This window comes from Galeopterus variegatus, unplaced genomic scaffold, assembly GCF_000696425.1.
Source record: "Galeopterus variegatus unplaced genomic scaffold, G_variegatus-3.0.2 Scaffold1551, whole genome shotgun sequence".
NCBI lineage: Eukaryota > Metazoa > Chordata > Mammalia > Dermoptera > Cynocephalidae > Galeopterus > Galeopterus variegatus.
Genome location: NW_007727662.1, coordinates 124,297 through 143,806, shown reverse-complemented (window position 1 = coordinate 143,806; position 19,510 = coordinate 124,297). Strand labels below are relative to the sequence as shown.

General features: G+C 43.0%; 1 protein-coding gene across 4 annotated transcripts in view; it reads left to right on the top strand.

Annotated features, from left to right (window-relative positions):
• LOC103594395 (dixin) overlaps positions 1 to 19,510 on the top strand; it is a 70,092-nt gene that overhangs the window by 32,179 nt on the left and 18,403 nt on the right. For 3 of the 4 annotated variants that reach the window (XM_008577604.1, XM_008577603.1, XM_008577605.1), the window contains exons 6-17: positions 3,623 to 3,735; positions 5,579 to 5,727; positions 8,310 to 8,399; positions 9,880 to 9,933; positions 11,277 to 11,327; positions 14,033 to 14,137; positions 14,571 to 14,624; positions 17,106 to 17,198; positions 17,279 to 17,350; positions 17,971 to 18,060; positions 18,403 to 18,564; positions 19,119 to 19,185. In XM_008577604.1, the coding sequence (XP_008575826.1) occupies positions 3,623 to 3,735; positions 5,579 to 5,727; positions 8,310 to 8,399; positions 9,880 to 9,933; positions 11,277 to 11,327; positions 14,033 to 14,137; positions 14,571 to 14,624; positions 17,106 to 17,198; positions 17,279 to 17,350; positions 17,971 to 18,060; positions 18,403 to 18,564; positions 19,119 to 19,185 (1,100 nt within the window). Of the gene's footprint in view, positions 1 to 143; positions 602 to 3,622; positions 3,736 to 5,578; positions 5,728 to 8,309; positions 8,400 to 9,879; positions 9,934 to 11,276; positions 11,328 to 14,032; positions 14,138 to 14,570; positions 14,625 to 17,105; positions 17,199 to 17,278; positions 17,351 to 17,970; positions 18,061 to 18,402; positions 18,565 to 19,118; positions 19,186 to 19,510 lie in introns of those variants that run through there. The other variant, XM_008577606.1, reaches the window with a different exon arrangement.

Below are 19,510 nucleotides of genomic sequence, written 5' to 3'. Positions count from 1 at the left end.
GCCCAGCGCGGTCGGCCGGCCGAACGAGCGCAGGCTTGGGTCCGAGCCCAGCGCCGCCTTGCCGCGGGTGACAGCCTGGGAAGGGCGGGGAGGGGAGGAAGGGAGGGACCGGGGCGGCGGCGTGGAGCGGGATCACCGCACGCTCGCCGCCGGGGTCTCGACGCGCAGCCGGAGCCGCCGGGAGCCTGCCTCCCGGTCGCAGATGGGTTGAGATGCCTTCTCCCGGGGGGATGCCCGCAGCCGCGCGACCGTGGAGACCGAGATGCAAGGGCCGGGGACCGGCAGCCCGCGAAGGGAGGCGGCTTCCGCCGAGGCCGGGCTGCGGCAGGGTTTGAGCTGCCGGGACAGCGCGCTTCGCACCCGGGAGCTTCCCAGTCTCTGCGGCCCAGACGCCTGCCTCTGCCCTTCCTACTTTCTTCCGCGATCGGGCGAGCAGCTCTGCTAGTTGGCCTGCCCGTGGAGTCGTTCTTCGGCCCCCGGCGCGGGGAGGCATGCCCGAATTTGGGAGCGATGTGACTGTCAGCCTCCCATTTCACCCAGGGAAACAGGCTTGCTGAAGCCGGAGCCAGGAGGGGACCATGGGAGGGACGCAAGTCAAATGGTGAGCTGAGGCCACTTCGGCTTTGAAAGTAGGGGGCAAGGGTGGGAGCAGGGCCAGGACGGGAGAATGCTGTTTTCCAGAGACAGACGGGGACGGGTGGGGGCGTTATCCTGGGGAGGACAGGCTGCGAGCCTGGGATCGTCACTATAAAATACGGTGGGTTTGAGGAAGGAGTAGTGGCCCTTTACCCTGTCGGTGTCTCTGCTAAGGGAGAGCACTTCAGGAGGGGACAGGACTCTTCCTTATCGCTCATTACCCATTTAAAAAAGATTGATTTGAGTCTAATTTAGAAGTATCTTCGCTGGGGGATGCTTGTCGGGTAAGTTAAGATTGGAGAGATATTGGACCTATGGGAATTAAGAAATGTATCAGTCAGACCTGCTGGACCTGATTTGTAATCAGTCATTCCCTGACTTCAGAGAGGTTTATCATGGCAAGTAGGGGGGTTATTTGTTCATAATAGGACTTTTAAGCTAATCGGGGAGAAGCCTGAGTCATATAATTAGCATTAAAATACTTTTCTCTGACCTGAGGCAGAGGATTTAATGCACCTCCTCATCTGTGAGGTGCTTCTTAGGGAGGCAGCAGGTGCCTCAGGATTTCCTTCCCTCGGGTCCTTTTTCTTTTGACTTGGCCACCTAGTTTCGTGGTCGTACCTCTCTGTGTCTGTGCTCACATTGGCAGCCTCAATTCAAGAAAGAGAAATGTTGTTTTTCTTTGGCTGCTCTGCCACTCCCCCAGCAGGGCTGGATATCCAGACATCCGCCTCCTTCTGTCCTTTTATGGGAGACAACTCACTTAGGAGGCAGAAGGTGGAGCTGAGCATGCGTCTGTGGTTTTAGGAAAGCAGTTTTCCAGCATCCTAGGTTCACACCACACCCCGCACCCCCTTTTGTCTAGCACATACCCACTGTGGTCCAGCGAAGTGCAGGCGGTGGGAACATGTCATCCACAGCACCTTGTCAGTTGAGAAAGTGTTATTTTATTATTTCTCAGAGAGGAGCAGCTGTGACAGGCCTCTTTCTGCATTTGGATTCCCATTTCTCTAAGAAGGTAAATGCTGAGGCCTGAGCAGTCATAAATCTTTTCTCCTTATGAATGGCGTAGTACCTTTAGATGAGAGCTTTTCCAGCAGCTAATTCATGTTGTCCTGGAAGTCAGATTGCCTAAATTGTGAAAGATGGATAAGAGGGTTCTAGAAAGCAATCACCATTTCTGATTACGACTTCTTGCCACTTCCTACCCTTCACCCCTCTTGCTTGTTAATGTTGTAGATCTACAGATATGGTAAGCAACTTTGTTTAATCTGAAATAGCAAAAAAACTTTAAAATGTTTTCTGTGGTTCTAAGAAGGAAGAGAAGCATTACCGGTTGAGGTCATTCCCACCAAAACCCTTAAACTCTGGACAACGAGGAGGATGAGACACTAGCCCTCAGGCTGCTTAACAGGTTTTGAAATGTGTGCTTGGCTCTTGTTTTTTACTGGTTTCTAAGAAGGCAAAATGTTAACTCCTGATGGTGGTTGTGAGGATTAGCCTGGGAGACCTCAGGGGCACATTAAGTGGGTCAGTGAATCCTAGACACTCACTGTTGTCTGGGTGATGAATTTAGAAAGAATTCCTGAGAGGGGGCTGGGCCTGCAGACTCCATAGCCCCTGAGATTGTTTCAGTGCTGATGTTCTCAAGGTGGGGTGCGAAGAGAAATGGCTTTCTAGACTCCTTTTTCCCTCTCAGATGGAAGCATCAGCCTCACATTCCCATCTTGTCTTGTAGACTTGCTGTTGTTCCGGAGATTTAAAATTGCTTTTCCCTGAAAATCCGAACAGTTCCTTCCAAGGCTAGCAGTTATAAAAGAACTTAAGAATTGTTAAGGGGGGACACTTATTCTATTTCATGGAATAACGTGTCGCCCGATTCTAGGATTGCAATAAAGCCAATTGAGGTCTTCAACTAAATTTGTTGTAATTTTGTTCTTTGACACTTCTAAAAGAGATTCAAGACAAGCAGTAATATGAATCTCCTTGTTGAGTGTAATGTTAAGCATGAAAACAAGTTTGGGAAAGATGATCTGTATCAGAGGTCAGTAAGCTACATCCCGCAGGCCAAATCTGGCTCACCACCTGTTTTTGTGTGGCCCATGAGCTAAGAATGTTTATGTTTTTAAATTGTTGAAAAAATAAAAAAGAATATTTTATGACATAAAAAATTTTTATGAAATTTGACTTTAGTGTCCATAAATAAAGTTTTATTAGAACGCAATCATGCCCACTTTAAAAAAATCGTTGAGAGGTTTTTGATGACAATTTGAAATATTGTGGCAGCGATGCAAATAACTGTGATGGGATTAAATCAAGTAAACCTTACTCCACCATCCCCTAGCAGGTCTTTCCTTTCGACATATTGCCCGTCTTACCATGTTCGAACCCAACTCTTGGTATATCACTGCCCCTCTGCCGAGACTGGAACTGTATACATTCCCGCAGTTTCTCCCCCTGAACCACCCTCACCATGTCCACTCCTTTGGGATCAGCCCAGAGCTGGTCTGCTGATATTGCTTGTGTCTATGAGAGATCAATAAATTGGAAATAGGATTTCCTTTCATCTCCAGAAGCTACTAAGACATATACTGGCATCAGTCTCTGACAGGTTTGGGGATGGTGGTGGTGGAGGTAAAAAGAAAACAAACAGGTTTGGGATGGTGTTGGGGAGGTAAAAAAAAAAAAACACAAAACGTGAAGTTCTTTAAATGGAAATTATCCATCTTTTTGGTAAGTCTCTTAATGAATTAGGCTTAAAGGCATCCTTTTTGTAGAAAAGATGTCCTAGGACAGGGTCATTCATTCATTCAACATTCATTTCATTTATTCATTGAACAAATATTTGTTTTTACTGTTGGCCAGGCACTGTGTTATGCATCAGGAGTAAGATGAATAAGAACAAGTTTCTAGGATAAATTAGGAAATTTGGCTTCTAAACAACTGTTCATAATAATTGTTTCTTTTCCTTTTTCTTTGATCGCAGCCTGACTTCACCCAGTCCAATCCACAGTGCAAAGAGTGAATCCATTATAACCCAGTCGGAGGAAAAAGCAGATTTTGTGATTATTCCCTCTGAGGGAATAGAGAACAGAACAGGTACTATCTCTCAGCCTGCCTGAGTTGGCTCAGGGAACAGCCTTCAGCTTGAAGAGTTTGGAGGTCCTTCCTGTCTACTTATAAGCTCCCTGGCCTTCTCCCTCTCTGTGGTCAGCTCTAGAGGGCCCTAATGCCTTTGAGCCAATTAGTGTGGTTATCTTCTTAAAGAATGTCATTTCTGATGTCCTAGCTGTCAAAAACCTTGCAGCAGCATAGACAGGCCCTTCCTCAGCCTTATAAGCTCCCTGGCCTTCTCCCTCTCTGTGGTCAGCTCTAGAGGGCCCTAATGCCTTTGAGTCAATTAGTGTGGTTATCTTCTTAAAGAATGTCATTTCTGATGTCCTAGCTGTCAAAAACCTTGCAGCAGCATAGACAGGCCCTTCCTCAGCCTGCTGCCTGTGAATTAGGAAGTGACTTTGGGACAGTCAGAAGTCTTACTCGAGTAAACAATTTTTATCATCTCTGCCTTATACAAATAATTTCAATACTTACCTAATTTAAATTGGGGCCAGGAACATATAATATGAGCTGAGGTATGTGTGAGAACATACAATAGAGAGCAGGTCTACATCAGTCTTGGTATGAGGGCTACAGAAAGGAACACAAAGACTTTCCTTTGTTTAGACTTCTATTTACTCTGTCTCAGTTGCTCTCCGTCTTCTTAAATAAACATAGAGGGAAGCATGGAAGAAGCAAAGCACGAGCTTTAGATAGAATTTTACTCACCCATAGGGTTATAATGAAATTGAAGCCCTCTGAAGAAAAACTGGAATTAACTTCTTCCTTACTCTGCTCCCCCTCTATGCTTGGCATTAGTACCAAAAAGTCAGTCATGGTACTGAGTCAGAAACTGCTAGGGCCTTGGCAAGGGAAAGGGAGAACATTTATTGAATGCCTGCTCTAGGCCAGTCACCACCAGGCCCTGCACATAAATTACCTCATTTAATCTTCACAACAACCCAGAGAGATTATTATACTGGTCTTATGAATGAAGAAACTTACTCATAGAGTTTATACCCTTCTGTAGTCTGTAAGACATTTAAAATGGCTGTGGAGGGCCAAGCCCGTGGCGCACTCGGGAGAGTGCGGCGCTGGGAGCACAGCAGCGCTCCCGCCGCGGGTTTGGATCCTATATAGGGATGACTGCTGCTCTCACAGCGCTCACTGGCTGAGCGCGGTGCGGCCGGTCTCAAAAAGGACAAAAATAAATAAATAAAATAAAATAAAATGGCTGTGCATACAGTCAGATAGGATAAAATAGGTAGATGAGGAAACCAGAACCAAGAGACCCTAAGGGCAGGAAAATAAAAGAAAACCAGGGAGAGATATTAAAGAGTTTGTGCAAGTATGCTTTCACTGGTTTATTTTCTATGTGCCTCACACAATGTTTTATGTGAAAAGGGTTCAGTTATGACTGAATGGTCAAAGGAATATCGAATCAAGATGTTCCATCTAAAGCTCCAGAGTGACCAACAGGAATTTTGTTTTCGTTGTATCTGACAGCTCCTCTCTTAGTACCTGGCAAAATCAGGCTCTTGGAATGCCAATTCTAGAGAATTAAGCGTAAAATCTATGCGTCCCATACCAAGACTTCCATGGAGGGAGTCTTATTGCTTCCTAAGGGTTTTAAAGAGGATAGATTTCCCCGGGTAAGTGATGCTTCTGTGAGCCTGGAGCCCAAGTTAACAGCCAATTCTTTATGTCTCACAACCCCACCTGGTGGAGAGTCCAGTTTGTGCTGTGAGGACAGGTTCAGAAGGCAGGTGATGTGAACCTGTGAAAGCTTTCTGCCGGAAACCAGTTTTCTTCAACATGAACTATACTCCCTCCTTTCACTTTGTAGAGGAGACGGACTCTCCACTATCCCGAGACTGGCAGCCAGGGAGTCCCGGAACCTATCTGGAGACCTCATGGGAAGAACAGCTGTTGGAACAACAAGAACATTTAGAAAAAGAAATGGAGGAAGCGAAGAAAATGATATCAGGACTACAGGTAGGTCTTTCCCTTGTGGTTTTTCCTTGGTGCCATTATCTTTAAGTAACTAGTATCAACTGAAAATAAACTGATTTTAGATTTGCATGAGGTCAGAGTTGAATGGGGAGTTTAGATAGAAGGAGTAGTACACAAAGAGCAGAAAAATTTATATGTGAGTACTTTAAATGGACTTTATGGACTATTGTTTATAGCACAGCTGTTAGGATTTCCACAAGGCAAGGAGCCGTTACCAATCCCTACCAAGCCCTTATTGAGTCTGCTTCACAGGTGGGCATCTGCCCTTTGCACAGCTACAGACCTGCAACTGCAGCTTTCACCAGGAATGGCACTGTGAATTAGTCAGGGATTTTCTCCTAGGAATTCTCCAGCAGGAAGGCTGTAAGAGCCAATAATGCTGCAAAGTTTCTATTTGAGTCTAGCTAAGATGTAGCTCATTTCTAATGCATTTGCAGTGGATGCCAAAACATAATGATCAGGTAGAATAGGTTTTCCTTCAGCAACAAGGGCCTTCGGTTTTTCCTATACCTGCAGCGGCAGCTCGGCAAATTCTCCCAGAGACTGACTGACCCACTTGACATAGTTCCCACCAAAATGACCCCCTCAATCCTCTGTCTTTGTGCATCTGTCTCTGTTTGGGGGAGGCCTTGTAGTGTGCTGATGACCCTGAAATTGCCTAGGAATATTTCTTTCTGTTTGTGCTGGGAACTGCACTGCTTCTGAATTGTCAAATATTTATGGACACGTAAACAAAGCCCATATTATGTGTGTGGCTGTGGCAGCCGGCAGGCGGTGGAGGGCGTGCTCCTAACCAGCCATCACCAGGGTGGGGACACAAAGGTTCCTAAAGAAGAAAAGGAGATTGGTGTTGCGATAAAACAATTTGCATAATGTATGCCCCAGGAACTGAGAAGGGTTGGAAGAATGTTTCCTGCCTAAACATTCCTAAAGAAAGTTGTTGGTTTTCTTTTTTGCCACTCCATTAAAGAATACCTTAATGGATTTTTTTTTATGCTTTGTTAAAAGGAAGTATTCCATGGAGAACTTTGGGATTATACCCAACCAGGTTTTTCTCAGTATAATTTGCATTATATGAACATAGATATTCATCCATTTGGCTCTCAGTTTGGTTTGCATTTCTTAGTCTGTGAGAAATGCGATGGCAGAATAGACAGAAAAAAAGAGAATTGACTGGCAGAAAGTCAGCATCTTAATATTCTCTGCAAACAGAGGAGTTTTAATTCACAGCCACATGATCACAATGAAAATTCAGTTCCATTGTGGAATACAAAAGAGCTCACAGCATCCACTGAGCTTCTTAACTCTTTCAGTGATGAACAAATTGCATGCTAAGCCACATCCAGGATTTCTGACTTATTAACATGCCTTAGTTAGAGGCATTAACATGAACAATTTGATATTTCTGTAATGTTCTCCTTTGGCTCCCTGCAGCCCTAAGGCTTCTTACACATGTTTATACCTCTCACCATGACTCCATGGGATAAATAAATTCATTTGATTTACTAAATTTTTATAATTAGTGTTTGGTAGATCAACCTTTGGCTGAATTTTAAAATGTTCTTTACCAATATTTGTGATGAATTTGTGTTATGTTTATTGAAGCAGGATTTAACTTCTGTAACTCTTTTGAATTGAATTGAAACAGAATTGCGATATAAAATAGGGACACATTGTTCAACCTTTCATTGATCTAATAGGTGTCATAAGACCTACCTGCAGCGTAGGGGTGGATCCAAGTTTTAGTAGTCCTAAAGTATACAATTTGGGGAGGCTTTCTTTAAGATTACAAAATTATGAATATTAGATATTACAGGCAGTGCATGCAGGGGGCTGGAACTTTCTTAGCTTCAGGGTAAATCTGCCTGTCCACTTAACCCACTAATATTGTAATGAAAACGGAGCCTGGTGTGGGGAGTTGAAATGAATGAAGACGCCTCTTCTTAAAATGTGTCTTCCTTCTTGTTTTATATAGGTTGCCTTAAAGGAGTAAAAAATGCAGAATTATTAGTTAGCTCAGTTGGTTAGAGTGCAGCCTTATAACACCAAGTTCAAGGGTTCAGATCCCTGTACTGGTCAGCTGCCAAAAACAAAACAAAAAACCCCAAAAGAAACAAACGAACAAAAACGAAACAGACCCAAGTCAGTGCTCTAAATGTATTCCAAAGAATTAATTATAATAAACTTTTCTAAGCCAAGATAATTCTACAGTGCTTTTAGATCACTTTCCAGCTGGTAAAATTCAGTTTGAGCAGCTCTTTTGAAATGTCTTCTGTCACTTCTGAAAGGATGGTTTGTTCTTAGATTTTCTTCTGGTGCCAAGGGGCCTTGAAGCAGAGGATTCAGTTGTCCGGGGAAATGAAGGAGGCCTAGAGCATGAGCCTGACCAATGGAACTAGTTCCAAGAGGAGCAACTAGAAGTCTCTAGGGAACAAAAATTACTAAGGAGATTTCTAGAAGAAGCTGGGTTGTGATTTCAATTTGGGATGAGTTTACCAAACCCAACTCTAGACTAAATCATCTTATGGGGAGTTAAGTTTCTTTCTGCGTTTGTGGTCATTCAGGCCTTACTGCTCAATGGATCCTTACCTGAAGATGAACAGGAAAGGCCCTTGGCCCTCTGTGAACCAGGAGTTAATCCCGAGGAACAACTGGTGAGCTCCATCTTTTGTGACTAGACCCTAAATCTGGTTTATGTATTTGATTTGTTTTTAGCATTTGACACTTCTGACCACAACCTTCTTGAAATGCTTACTTCCTTGGTTCCAACTCACCTCGTTTTCCTCCTACATTTTTGACTACTCTTTCTTTTTTCTTTCATTCAACCAACAATATTTACTGAGTGCCAACTGTGTGCCAGGCACTGTTTCAAAGGTGCTGGGGATATGGTAGTGACAAAACAGGCCTATGATCCTACCCTCATGCAATTTATATTCAGGTCCCCTTTGAAGCTTCTCTTTTTCTGCTTATGCTTTAAATGTTGGTGCTCCTCAGCATTCCACTCTTGGCCTTCATCTGTCTTATATATTCACCTGGGCAGTATTATCTGCCTCCATGTCTTCACTCAGTTCCCACCTGCTTCTCATTTCTTTCCAGCTCAGCTCTCTCTATGGCGTTCTAGATCTGTATATGCAACATACACCTGCCTGCTGATTATCTCTACTTTTATTTCCCATAAGCATCTCAATTTCTTTTTTTTTTTTTTTTTCCTTTTTGTCCTTTTTCGTGTCCGGCAACGGATCGCAACCCTCAGTGTCGCGCCCGTACCAGACCGGGACCGGCAACGGGATCGCAACCCTCGGCGTTGCTCCCACACCTCGCTCAGCCAGTGAGCGGGAACCGGTCTATATGTGGGATCCGAACCCTCGGCGGGAGCGCCACCGCACTCCCAAGTGGCACACTGTAGCAGTGCGCCACCGGGCCGGCCCTAAGCATCTCAATTTCAGTGAGTCCTAAATTAAACAGTTTTTCTGTCCCCTGCCCAACCAAAACTACTTGTCCTTCCGGATGTTTCCTATCTATCTACCCAAATAGAAATCTGCATATCATCCTTGAATCCTGTCTGACCCTTCCCTCTATATCCAATCAGTCACCAAGTTTTCTTAGTTTACATTTTTAGTATCTTCATCCAGTTTTCTCCATTCTCACAGCCATTACCTTAATTCAGGCTTTCATCCGGTATTCTAGTGGCCTTTTAACTGGTTTTCCTGATTCCTCTCCTGTCCTGCTCTATTTTCTGTAAAACAGCAAGTATAATTTACCTTAAAGGCAGACTTCATTTTGTCATTCCGTTACATAAAACTTTTCATAAATTCCCTGTTGCTCTCACTGGCCCTTCATAATGTGGCCCCTGTTTTCCTCTCCAACTTCATCTCTTGCCATTACTCCTTCCCCTTACCACAACCCCCGCACCCAACATACACACATACTGATTCTAAACTTTGTATTGATCTACTTGCTGCACCTTGGGCATATGCTTCCAACAGACAGCAGGAACTGTTTCCTGTTCTTTGTATCCATAGTACAGAGTTGGAATCTAGTAGATGCTCAGTAAATATTTGTTGACTGAATGGCCTCTGAACTTCACAACATAGGCGTGAAGTTCATAAACATCTCTTTTTGTCTTATATTCAGATTATAATTCAAAGTCGTCTGGATCAGAGTATGGAGGAGAATAAGGACCTAAAGGTATGTCAGGACATGTACATTTTACTCTTTGAAAAAAAATTATAAGAATGTTACATACCAACTTCAGGACAGTAATATGGGGAGGGAAAGGGATGCAGAATTGGGATGTTAGCTGTATCTGTATGTATGTTATATCTTTAATTGAAAGAGATACATCCCAGATATGTAAAAAAGATAGCACCTTTTTAATCTTGGTGGTGAGTAATAGTTATCTATGTTATAATTGGTTGTATCTTTCCATATATTTGAAATATTTCATAGTTTTTCTTTTTCTTTTTCTTTCTTTTTTTTTTTTTAAAAAAGATGACCGGTAAGGGGATCTTAACCCTTGACTTGGTGTTGTCAGCACCACGCTCAGCCAGTGGCCATCCCGATATGGGATCCGAACCCGGGGCCTTGGTGTTATCAGCACCGCACTCTCCCGAGTGAGCCACGGGCCGGCCCATAGTTTTTCTTTTTCAATTAAAAGAAAAAATGGATCTAATATCAGTGTGGTCTTTTTTTATGAATACTTCCCAGAATTCTTTTAGGTCAGTGGTTCTTGGCTTTTTTAAAATCATAGGTATACAACTAAAGCTATTAACCCTTTCCCCAGAAATGTATGTGTGCATGCACACATACTCTCAGACCTCAATTTTTAATAGGGTAACTTTTGAGTATATCTGTGGAGTCCAGGTTAAGAATCCCCATTTTAATAAAAAGTATGTGATGTAATAGAAAAAGAAGAGAGTGGAGTCTGGGTTATGGGTGTGTTCCCTTTCTAAAATCTCTTTCGCAGTGACAATCATATATATATATATATATATATATATATAACTTATTGCAAGATATGATTAGTTACTTAGTATTTTATGATTAGACGAAATGTGTTTTTGTTTGGACCACAAAAAAACAGTACCTCTTAGAGAATCAGAAGTACCCTTTGTTGAACATTAAGAGCTGAGATAATTAATGACATGGGGGGTAGGCATATTTAGATATGCTCATACATTTCAGTCAAAGGCATTAAGATGATTATGATTAGGTGTTCTCATTGATACAGATTGCTAAATATAGATATGAGAGCCTATGGGAATATACAGGGTATCTTCTTTCTTGTCAAGACTCTTGTCTACCTGGGCAGTTGAGCCTGGGTGCCACAGAGAAGGATGGAATGGGTCCTGTTCTTGCTTCTATGGGTCAGCCTTTACTGCTTACTAGACCACACCTGCTTTCTGCCTGAGTAGAAGGTTCATTTTTTGTGGAATAGTAAACTAGGTTTTGTCTTCTTGCTGACAGAATGAGGTAACGCTTCTGAAGCAACCCAGATGCCACCATCTGATCTAACTATATTTGGTTTGCAGAAGGAGCTGCTGAAATGTAAACAAGAAGCCAGAAACTTACAAGGCATAAAGGTAAAAAGGAAGATATCTAATGCTTTAAATAAAATCTCTACTAGATAAAGTAGTCTATTGGTGAGCGGTGAGAGTTGGGTACTAAGGATAGTTGGGATTTGCTGGAGGCCTTTAACAGACTTGTGCTAGTGGTAAAGAAAAGGCTTTGGTAAAAAAGGGGAAGTGAGGGCCAGCCCAGTGGCGCACTCGGTAGCTCACTGGCTGAGCGCAGTGCGGGCGCAACACCGAGGGTTGTGATGCCGAGGGTTCGGATCCCATATAGAGACCGGTCCGCTCACTGGTTGAGCGCGGTGCGGGTGCGACACCGAGGGTTGCGATCCCGTTGCCGGCCACGAAAAAAGACAAAAAGGTAAAAAAAAAAAAAAAGAAGGGGAAGTGAGACATGTGGAGGAATATACCTTTGCTTTGCTGAAGCTTATTTCTTGTAGTTATGACTCATGGTGCTGCAACTTATCTCTCTGCCACCTTGATTGTCTCTATGTATAAAATACTCTTCTTCAGTTTGAAAGAATATCCTTTTTTAGAAAATTGTAATTTACTTAGTTTTTGAGTAGTTACTAACATTCATATGGTTTAAAGGTATGAAAGGATAAACTGTGGAAAGTCTGCCTACTAGCCCTGTCCCTCCACTCACCTAGTTCTCTCTCCTAGAGGAAACTTACCAGTTACCAGTAAATAATATATATACATTACCCCCCCCCCACATTTACCCAAATAGTAGTATATTGCAAATACAACCTGACATCTTGCTTTTTCATTTAGCAATATATCTTGGAGATCATTCTATTTCAATACATAAAGATGTTCCTAGGTCTTTTTATTTTTTGTGGCTGGCCAGTATGGTGATCTGAATCCTTGACCTTGGTGTTATAACACCATGCTGTAACCAACTGAGGTAACTGGCCAGTCAGTCTAGGTCTTTTTTTTTTTTTTTATGACTGCATAGTGTTTCAGTATATGTATGTATGATAGTTTATTTAATCAGTCTCCTATTGATGGGAGTTTAGATTATTTCCAATTTTTTGCCAATACAAACAGTGATCTAGCTAATAACCTTGAATATATGTTATTTCACCCAAGTGGGAGTATATCTGCTGAATAAATACCTAGAAGTGAAAAGGATGTTCTTAAGCTGCTGCTTTTCCTCTCTTTCCTGCACACACACTTATAAGCTAGACTAGAATGTAACTCAGCAGCACTTTTTAAAGTATATTCTGTGGCCTTAGTGCTTTGAAATACTTCAAAAAACAAACATGTTACATAGTCAAATCTGTTTGAGAAATGCTCTACAGGCTTGAAGATTCACAGTGAATAATAGCATATTAAAGGATCTGAGAAGGTATGTCATAAAGAGGTTGGCTTAAAAAAAGTTTAGAATTATTAACCACAGAAGAGCCTTTTTGCCCACAACTCATTCACATCCCATGTAGCACACTTTGGGAAATGTTCCTCTAACCGACTAATGCCAGGGACAACCACAGAAGAGCCTTTTTGCCCACAACTCATTCACATCCCATGTAGCACACTTTGGGAAAGGTTCCTCTAACCGACTTATGCCAGGGACGTTTTATTTATTTATTTATTTTGTCCTTTTTGAGACCGGCCGCACTGCGCTCAGCCAGTGAGCGCTGTGAGCGCATCGGTCATCCCTATATAGGATCCGAACCCACGGCGGGAGCGCTGTTGCGCTCCCAGCGCCGCACTCTCCTGAGTACGCCACGGGCTCGGCCCACCAGGGACGTTTTTTAGACTACCTTTGCCATGTACTGTCATGGCTGGGAACATTATTAAAAATGGGCTCCCACATTCTCCAGAGCCTTCACCATTTCTTTGCAGTCTGTAAAGAGAGAAAAGTCAGGACAAGTATACTGGAATGCAGCCCCAATTCATTAGTTCCATTTGAAGACACCATGGTTGGAGGAACGTGTGATAGCTGACTCTTATAAGTAAGTGTATCCAGCCCACCTTTTCTTAGGCACGGTAGGGACCAAGAGCGTCTTAGCTGAGGGAAAAATAGCCTAAAGCTGGTGAGATCCTAGCACATTGGGAAGAGGAATCATCAGTTCTGAGCAGTGGAAATGTAATCCCAATCTGATCCAGACTAGGCATTGGAAGTCAGTGGAAGCAGGAAAGCAGTAAGGCTCCAGAAGCCAGAGTGGAGTGATTCTAGGGATCCTGTCTGAACAGAGTGGTGGGCGGGGATAGGATCCATCCCTATAGGAAATGGGGTCTGGGCAGAGAAGTAGAAGGAAAAAGACCTCATCTAGATTGAGTATTTATATGCCCAAGATATAGATGAGAAAGCCTTCTCCCACGGTGGGAGAAGGAGAGTGTATCATCCAAGGTCAGTGTCACAGAAGTAGTAAATGGTAGACTTGTAATTTGAATCTAGGTCTATCTGATCCCCAGAGCCACTCATTCTCTCTCTAGGACAGCATGTTGTCAGGAGTGAAGTACAGGGTAGGACTGAGTAGGTGGAAGAAAAATCAGGTTTCAGCCAGCTTGATAGGACAGTGGATAGGATTTTTCTTTAGATCCTGAAGGCGGACAAAATACCTCTGCTTAGCCCCATGTGGCAAGACTGTTATGTCTCTCAGTTTGGCAGAATCAATACTGGATACATAGTAAAGGGTTTAGTAACTTTTAGTAATAACTGGCTGATCGAACAATTGATACCACAATAATTAGTATGCTTTTTTCCCCAGGATGCCTTGCAACAGAGATTGACTCAGCAGGATACATCTGTTCTTCAGCTCAAACAAGAACTACTGAGGGCAAATATGGACAAAGATGAGCTGCACAACCAGAACGTGAGTTAAATGAATGAACCTCACTGAGCCTCACTAGCAGAATAGGATAGTGCATGAAGTGCTGTTACATCTGCCATTCTAATCTCTCTTGGTTTGCTTTTGGGATGCCTACCCTCAGAGTCTGCAGTTATTTTTATTCCCTATCAGACTCATCTCTGTTCCTAGGTGAAAACCCACACCACACTGGGCAGGAAGGTCCTCGAGACCTTCTACAAGATTGAGGACACTGAGATGCTGAGGCTAAATTATGGTTCTACAGTCTGATTATCTCACTAAAGAAATGGAGAGAAGCTGTGGGTTTTTACAATAACCATGCCCTCTCTTTGCTGCAAACTGTAATTGCCAACATTAACTCTGGTTACTAAGTAACCAGTTTCTTTGAGGATTGGAAGACAATACCTCCTTTCCAGTGAATTATTTCTTATCCTTGCAGGTGGATCTGCAGAGGAAGCTAGATGAAAGGAACTGGCTCTTGGGAGAATATAAAGTAAGAATGAATATTGATATGGGGGCTGACCAGTTAGTTCAGTTGGTTAAAGTGTGGTGCTGATAACATCAAGGTCCAGGGTTTGAGCCCTATACCAGCGAGCTGCCAAAAAAACAAACAACAACAACAACAACAAAAAAAACCCCCAAAGAATGAACATTGGTTTGTAAATAACTTGCATCTGACCTTTTATGAACAGCTCATTGTTGCTGTTGCTCATCCTTGCTTTCTGGAAGGAAATCTTTTCCTATGTCCTTTGATTCACTGGCCCTGAAGAACAGATAGCACCAGTTGGAGAAGGAGCACAGAACTAAGAGTCTGGAAACTTCAGTTCTAGTCTTACCTTTATCTCTAACTAGCATGAATGGTACATAGTGGTCCCCCTACAAATGGTAGTTCCCTTCCTCTTTACTCTTCCAAGAATCCTTTGCGATGTGTATTAGTCCGTTTTTGTTGCTTATAACAAAGTACACTGAACTGGGTGATTTATAAAGAAAATGACATTTATTTGCTTACAGTTTCTGAGGCTGGAAAGTCCAAAGTCCACCTGGTGGTGGCAATAGTGACCCAGTGGTCTCACTGTGGAAGCAGAGAGAGAGAAAGAGAAAGAGACACACACTCTCCTCTCTCTTCTTTTAAATAAAGTCCACCTGGTGGTGGCAATAGTGACCCAGTGGTCTCACTGTGGAAGCAGAGAGAGAGAGAGAAAGAGACACACACTCTCCTCTCTCTTCTTTTAAAGCCCTCAGAACCAGGCCCTGACCGCCATTTTTAATCCATTCATTACTGCACAATCCCACAATGCAATCACCTCTTCAAGGTTCCACCTTTCAATTACCATAATAGGATTTCCCACCCTCCTAACAGTCACAGTGGGGGCTAAGTTTCTAACACATAAAACGTGAGGGATACAATTCAAGCTTCAATGAGTTTTTTTTTTTTTTTTTCTTTCCCTTTTTGTCTTTTTTACTGACCAGTAACGGGATCGCAACCCTCAGTGTCGCGCCCATACCGGGGACCGGCAATGGGATCGCAACCCTCGGTGTTGCGCCCGCACCGCACTCAGCCAATAAGCGGGAATCGGTCTCCACATGGGATCCGAACCCTCGGCGGGAGCGCTGCCGCACTCCCAAGCGGCGCACTCTCCAGTGTGCCACCGGGCCGGCCCTCAAGCTTCAATGAGTTTTGAGGGGACATAATTCAACCCACTACATTCCACCCCTGGCCCCCCAAAACTCTTGTCCTTTTCATATACAAATACATTCATTTTATCCCCAAAGTCTTAACCTGTTTCAACTCAAAAGTCCAAAAGTTCAAAGTCCCATCTGTGAAATCTATACAAGTTATCTACTTTCAATATACAATGGTGGAACAAACATAGGGTACATACTCCCATTCCAAAAGGGAGAAACAGGCCAAAAGAAAGGTATAACAGGTCCCAAACAAGTCCAAAACCCAGCAGGGCAGGCATTAAATCTCAAGGTTGGTGAATCAGGTACCTTCACTCCATGTTCTATGTCCTCTGCATGCTGGTGTGGGGGTTGGTTCCCCAAGTACTTGGGCAGCTCCACTCCTATAGCTTTCCTGGTCTCTGGCCACACTTCAGCTCTCCCAGGATGGAGTTCCACAATTCCGGGGTCTCCATGGCAGTCCTGCTCTCACTTCTGCCAAGTACTCTGGTTCACAACTCCTAAGTTCCAACTTCTACAAAGTCCTAGGGTGTGGACACAATGGAGCCAAGTTCCTTGCCAGTTCACAGCAAGGGTGATCTTTGCTGCAGTTTCCAGTAAACTCCTTACTTCTATCTGAGACCTCCTTAGAATGGTCTTTACAGTCTGTATTTCTATCAGCATTCTGCTTGCCACCATGTAACCAGTCTCTAAGACATTCCAAACTTTCCCTGTCTCTTTGTCTTCTTCTGAGTCCTCCAAACTCCTCCAACCTTTGCCTAACACCCAGTTCCAAAGCCACTTCCACATTTCTAAGTATTTGCATAGCAACACCCCACTCCTGTTACCAATTTCTGTATTTGTCTGTTTTTGTTGCTTATAACAAAGTTCACTGAACTTTGATAGATAGACTCTCCTCTCTCTTCTTTTAAAGCCCTCAGAACCACGCCCCGACCACAATTTTTAATCCATTCACTGTACGTTCCTACAATGCAATCAACTCTTCAAGGCTCCACCTTTCAATTACCATAATATGATTTCCCACCCTCTTAACAGTCCCAGTTGGGGCTAAGTTTCTATACATAAAACGTGGAGGATACAATTCAAGCTTCAGTGAGTTTGGGGGGGACATAATTCAATCCACTATACACTGTGTAAGACCATTGTAGTGTGTAAAGTCTTCCTGGTATAGCTTGAGGAAGGGACTGTTCCCCTGAGGTTCTACTTTACTCGGGTGGAAACTGCATAGGAGAGAGTGAACTTTCCAATGTCCTTGGTTTTGTCATACATCTGAAAGCTGTCTCTGTTGCAGAAGGAGCTTGGGCAGAAGGATCGCCTTCTTCAGCAGCACCAGGCCAGGTTGGAAGAGGCACTCCGGAAACTCTCTGATGCCAGTTACCAGCAGGTCAGAACATATTCAGCCACTGAATTCCCTGCCCCTTTGGCCTGAAGAAATCCTTTTCTGATTTAGTCTCTTTTTTGCAGGTGGATGTGGAATGGGAACTAGAACACAAAGATGTCCTTTTGGCTCACTGTATGAACAGAGAGGCAGATGAGGTAACCTAGAACTTGGGTTCTCCCTCCCACATTTGTGAGGCAAAGAGAGAGATTCTGTTTTTGACCCAGAACTGAACCAGTAGCACAGGCTGGTTTGTTAGGAGGCTGTATGGTGAGGGGGTTAAGAGTACAGGTTCTAGGATAAGAAAATACGGTTTCAGATTCCAGCTTTACTGCTTTTACACTTTGTGACCTTAAGTAGCTTAGCTTCTGAGCTTTAGAAATAAGGCTCATCTGGAAAATGGAAATAATAGTGGCCTTTGTTGTCATTATGAAGAATACATAAATCACATTAATAACTAAATACAGTCCAGTTACATCCACCTGGCACAGTCAGGCTCAAAAATTATTAGTTGCTCTTTTTTTATTATGGAAACAAAGTTCATTCTACATTCAGCAATGCCTATTAAGTATCAAGTGCTAGGGATACAGCAGTGGACAAAAGGGAAAAAATAAACACTTATAAAGCTTACATTTTAATACAGAGAGCCATTAAACAAATAATTATATACTATGACATATACTATGATAGGAAGTGATAAATGTAGAGAAGAAAAGTAAGACGGGACGTCTTGGTTTAGATTTCTCCCTTTAACAAGCATCTTTTCTTCCTGATATAGGTGACCAATTACAACAGTCACAACTCTCAAAGCAATGGTTTTCTCCTTCCAACGGCAGGAAAAGGAGCTTCTTCAATCACCCACAGAGGGGTAGGTTCCTAGGATTTGAATATAGCCCTGACACTTCTAGCTGAAATCAGAAGAGTGGCTCAGCCATTGCCAGTAGACTAGGCCTTTTATATTCTAGGTCCCTAATTTTTGCATCTGTTGTGTGTGTAAAGGTATGAAGCACTTGCTATCAAAAATTAAGAATGAGTGGGCATACAGTAGCCCTGCTTCTGCAGAGGAGAATTTCCTACAGTTCACAGCTCCACAAAAATGAAAGATCTATTCTGGAATCCTCTCTCCTTTATCTTCTCAAGGTCAGCAGTTGGGACATGGTTAATAATATGGCACTTCACCATGCCAACAGCACCTTATTTTTACCCACAGACTAGTGACCTGCAGCTTGTTCGAGATGCTCTCCGCAGCCTGCGCAACAGCTTCAGTGGCCATGATCCTCAGCACCACACCATTGACAGCTTGGAGCAGGGCATCTCTAGCCTCATGGAGCGCCTGCATGTCCTGGAAGCACAGAAGAAACAAGAAAGAAAGGTAAACTCTTGTTACGGTGTGTCTCTTAGGCAGGCTCCTGAGGAAGCTTGGTTTTTTTGGATTTTAATTTAGATGAAAACCCTGCTGAAGGTTATAATTGCTTTCCTCTTCAGTTTTCCTCTCAGTGGTGCTGCCTATTCATCATGGAAGACAGTCCAGGGAAGGAGTGCATAACTCTTGCTCCCAGCAAATGTGTAACTGTCTAAGTAATTGTAGTTCTTGATCCCATAGGGTCTCTACTGCTTATTCCTCTCCCCATTTCGCCTGAATGAGCTTGGCATTAGATGAGAAAATATGTGAAAAATGCACTGGGAATTAAACTAAAATCTGACTTAGGAAAAAAAAAAAGAAAGAAAGAAAATGCATTGGAAACTAGAAAGCCTTTTATAAATGTACATTATTATTGTTAGGGTACGTATATTCAATTTTTGTACTGTGGAAGAAGAGGTGGTAGAAAAGTATATATTTTAGGGTACACTTTTATGATTTAAATTTCTTGGTTAAGTTCTCCCATTGATCATAATAACTCTTGTGATTTTTGTGTGACTCCCCAGGTTCGGGGCAAGTCACCCAGAACTCAAGCAGGTAGTGAATACCGGGAGTCCTGGCCCTCTAATTCAAGTAAGTACTTGTTATTGCTCAGTAAGGACTCCTGGCATATTAGACCAGAAATTTAGCATGTTTCATGCTACCAATATTTTGGGGATAGAATTTCTCTTATAGCATTTCACGTTTATAATATTTTTTCTGTAGCAATACTAGAATTGAGTTAGTTCTAGAACCGTGAAGACATATACAATCACTGCTCCCCCCCCAAATGCCATTTAGCCACGTGCAAGGTGCTGCTGACTCAGAATGGCTTAAAATATCTTTGGAAAATGTACAAGCACAAAACATTTATGCTGAACAAAGCAAAAATATAAACAACACACACACACATCATCTC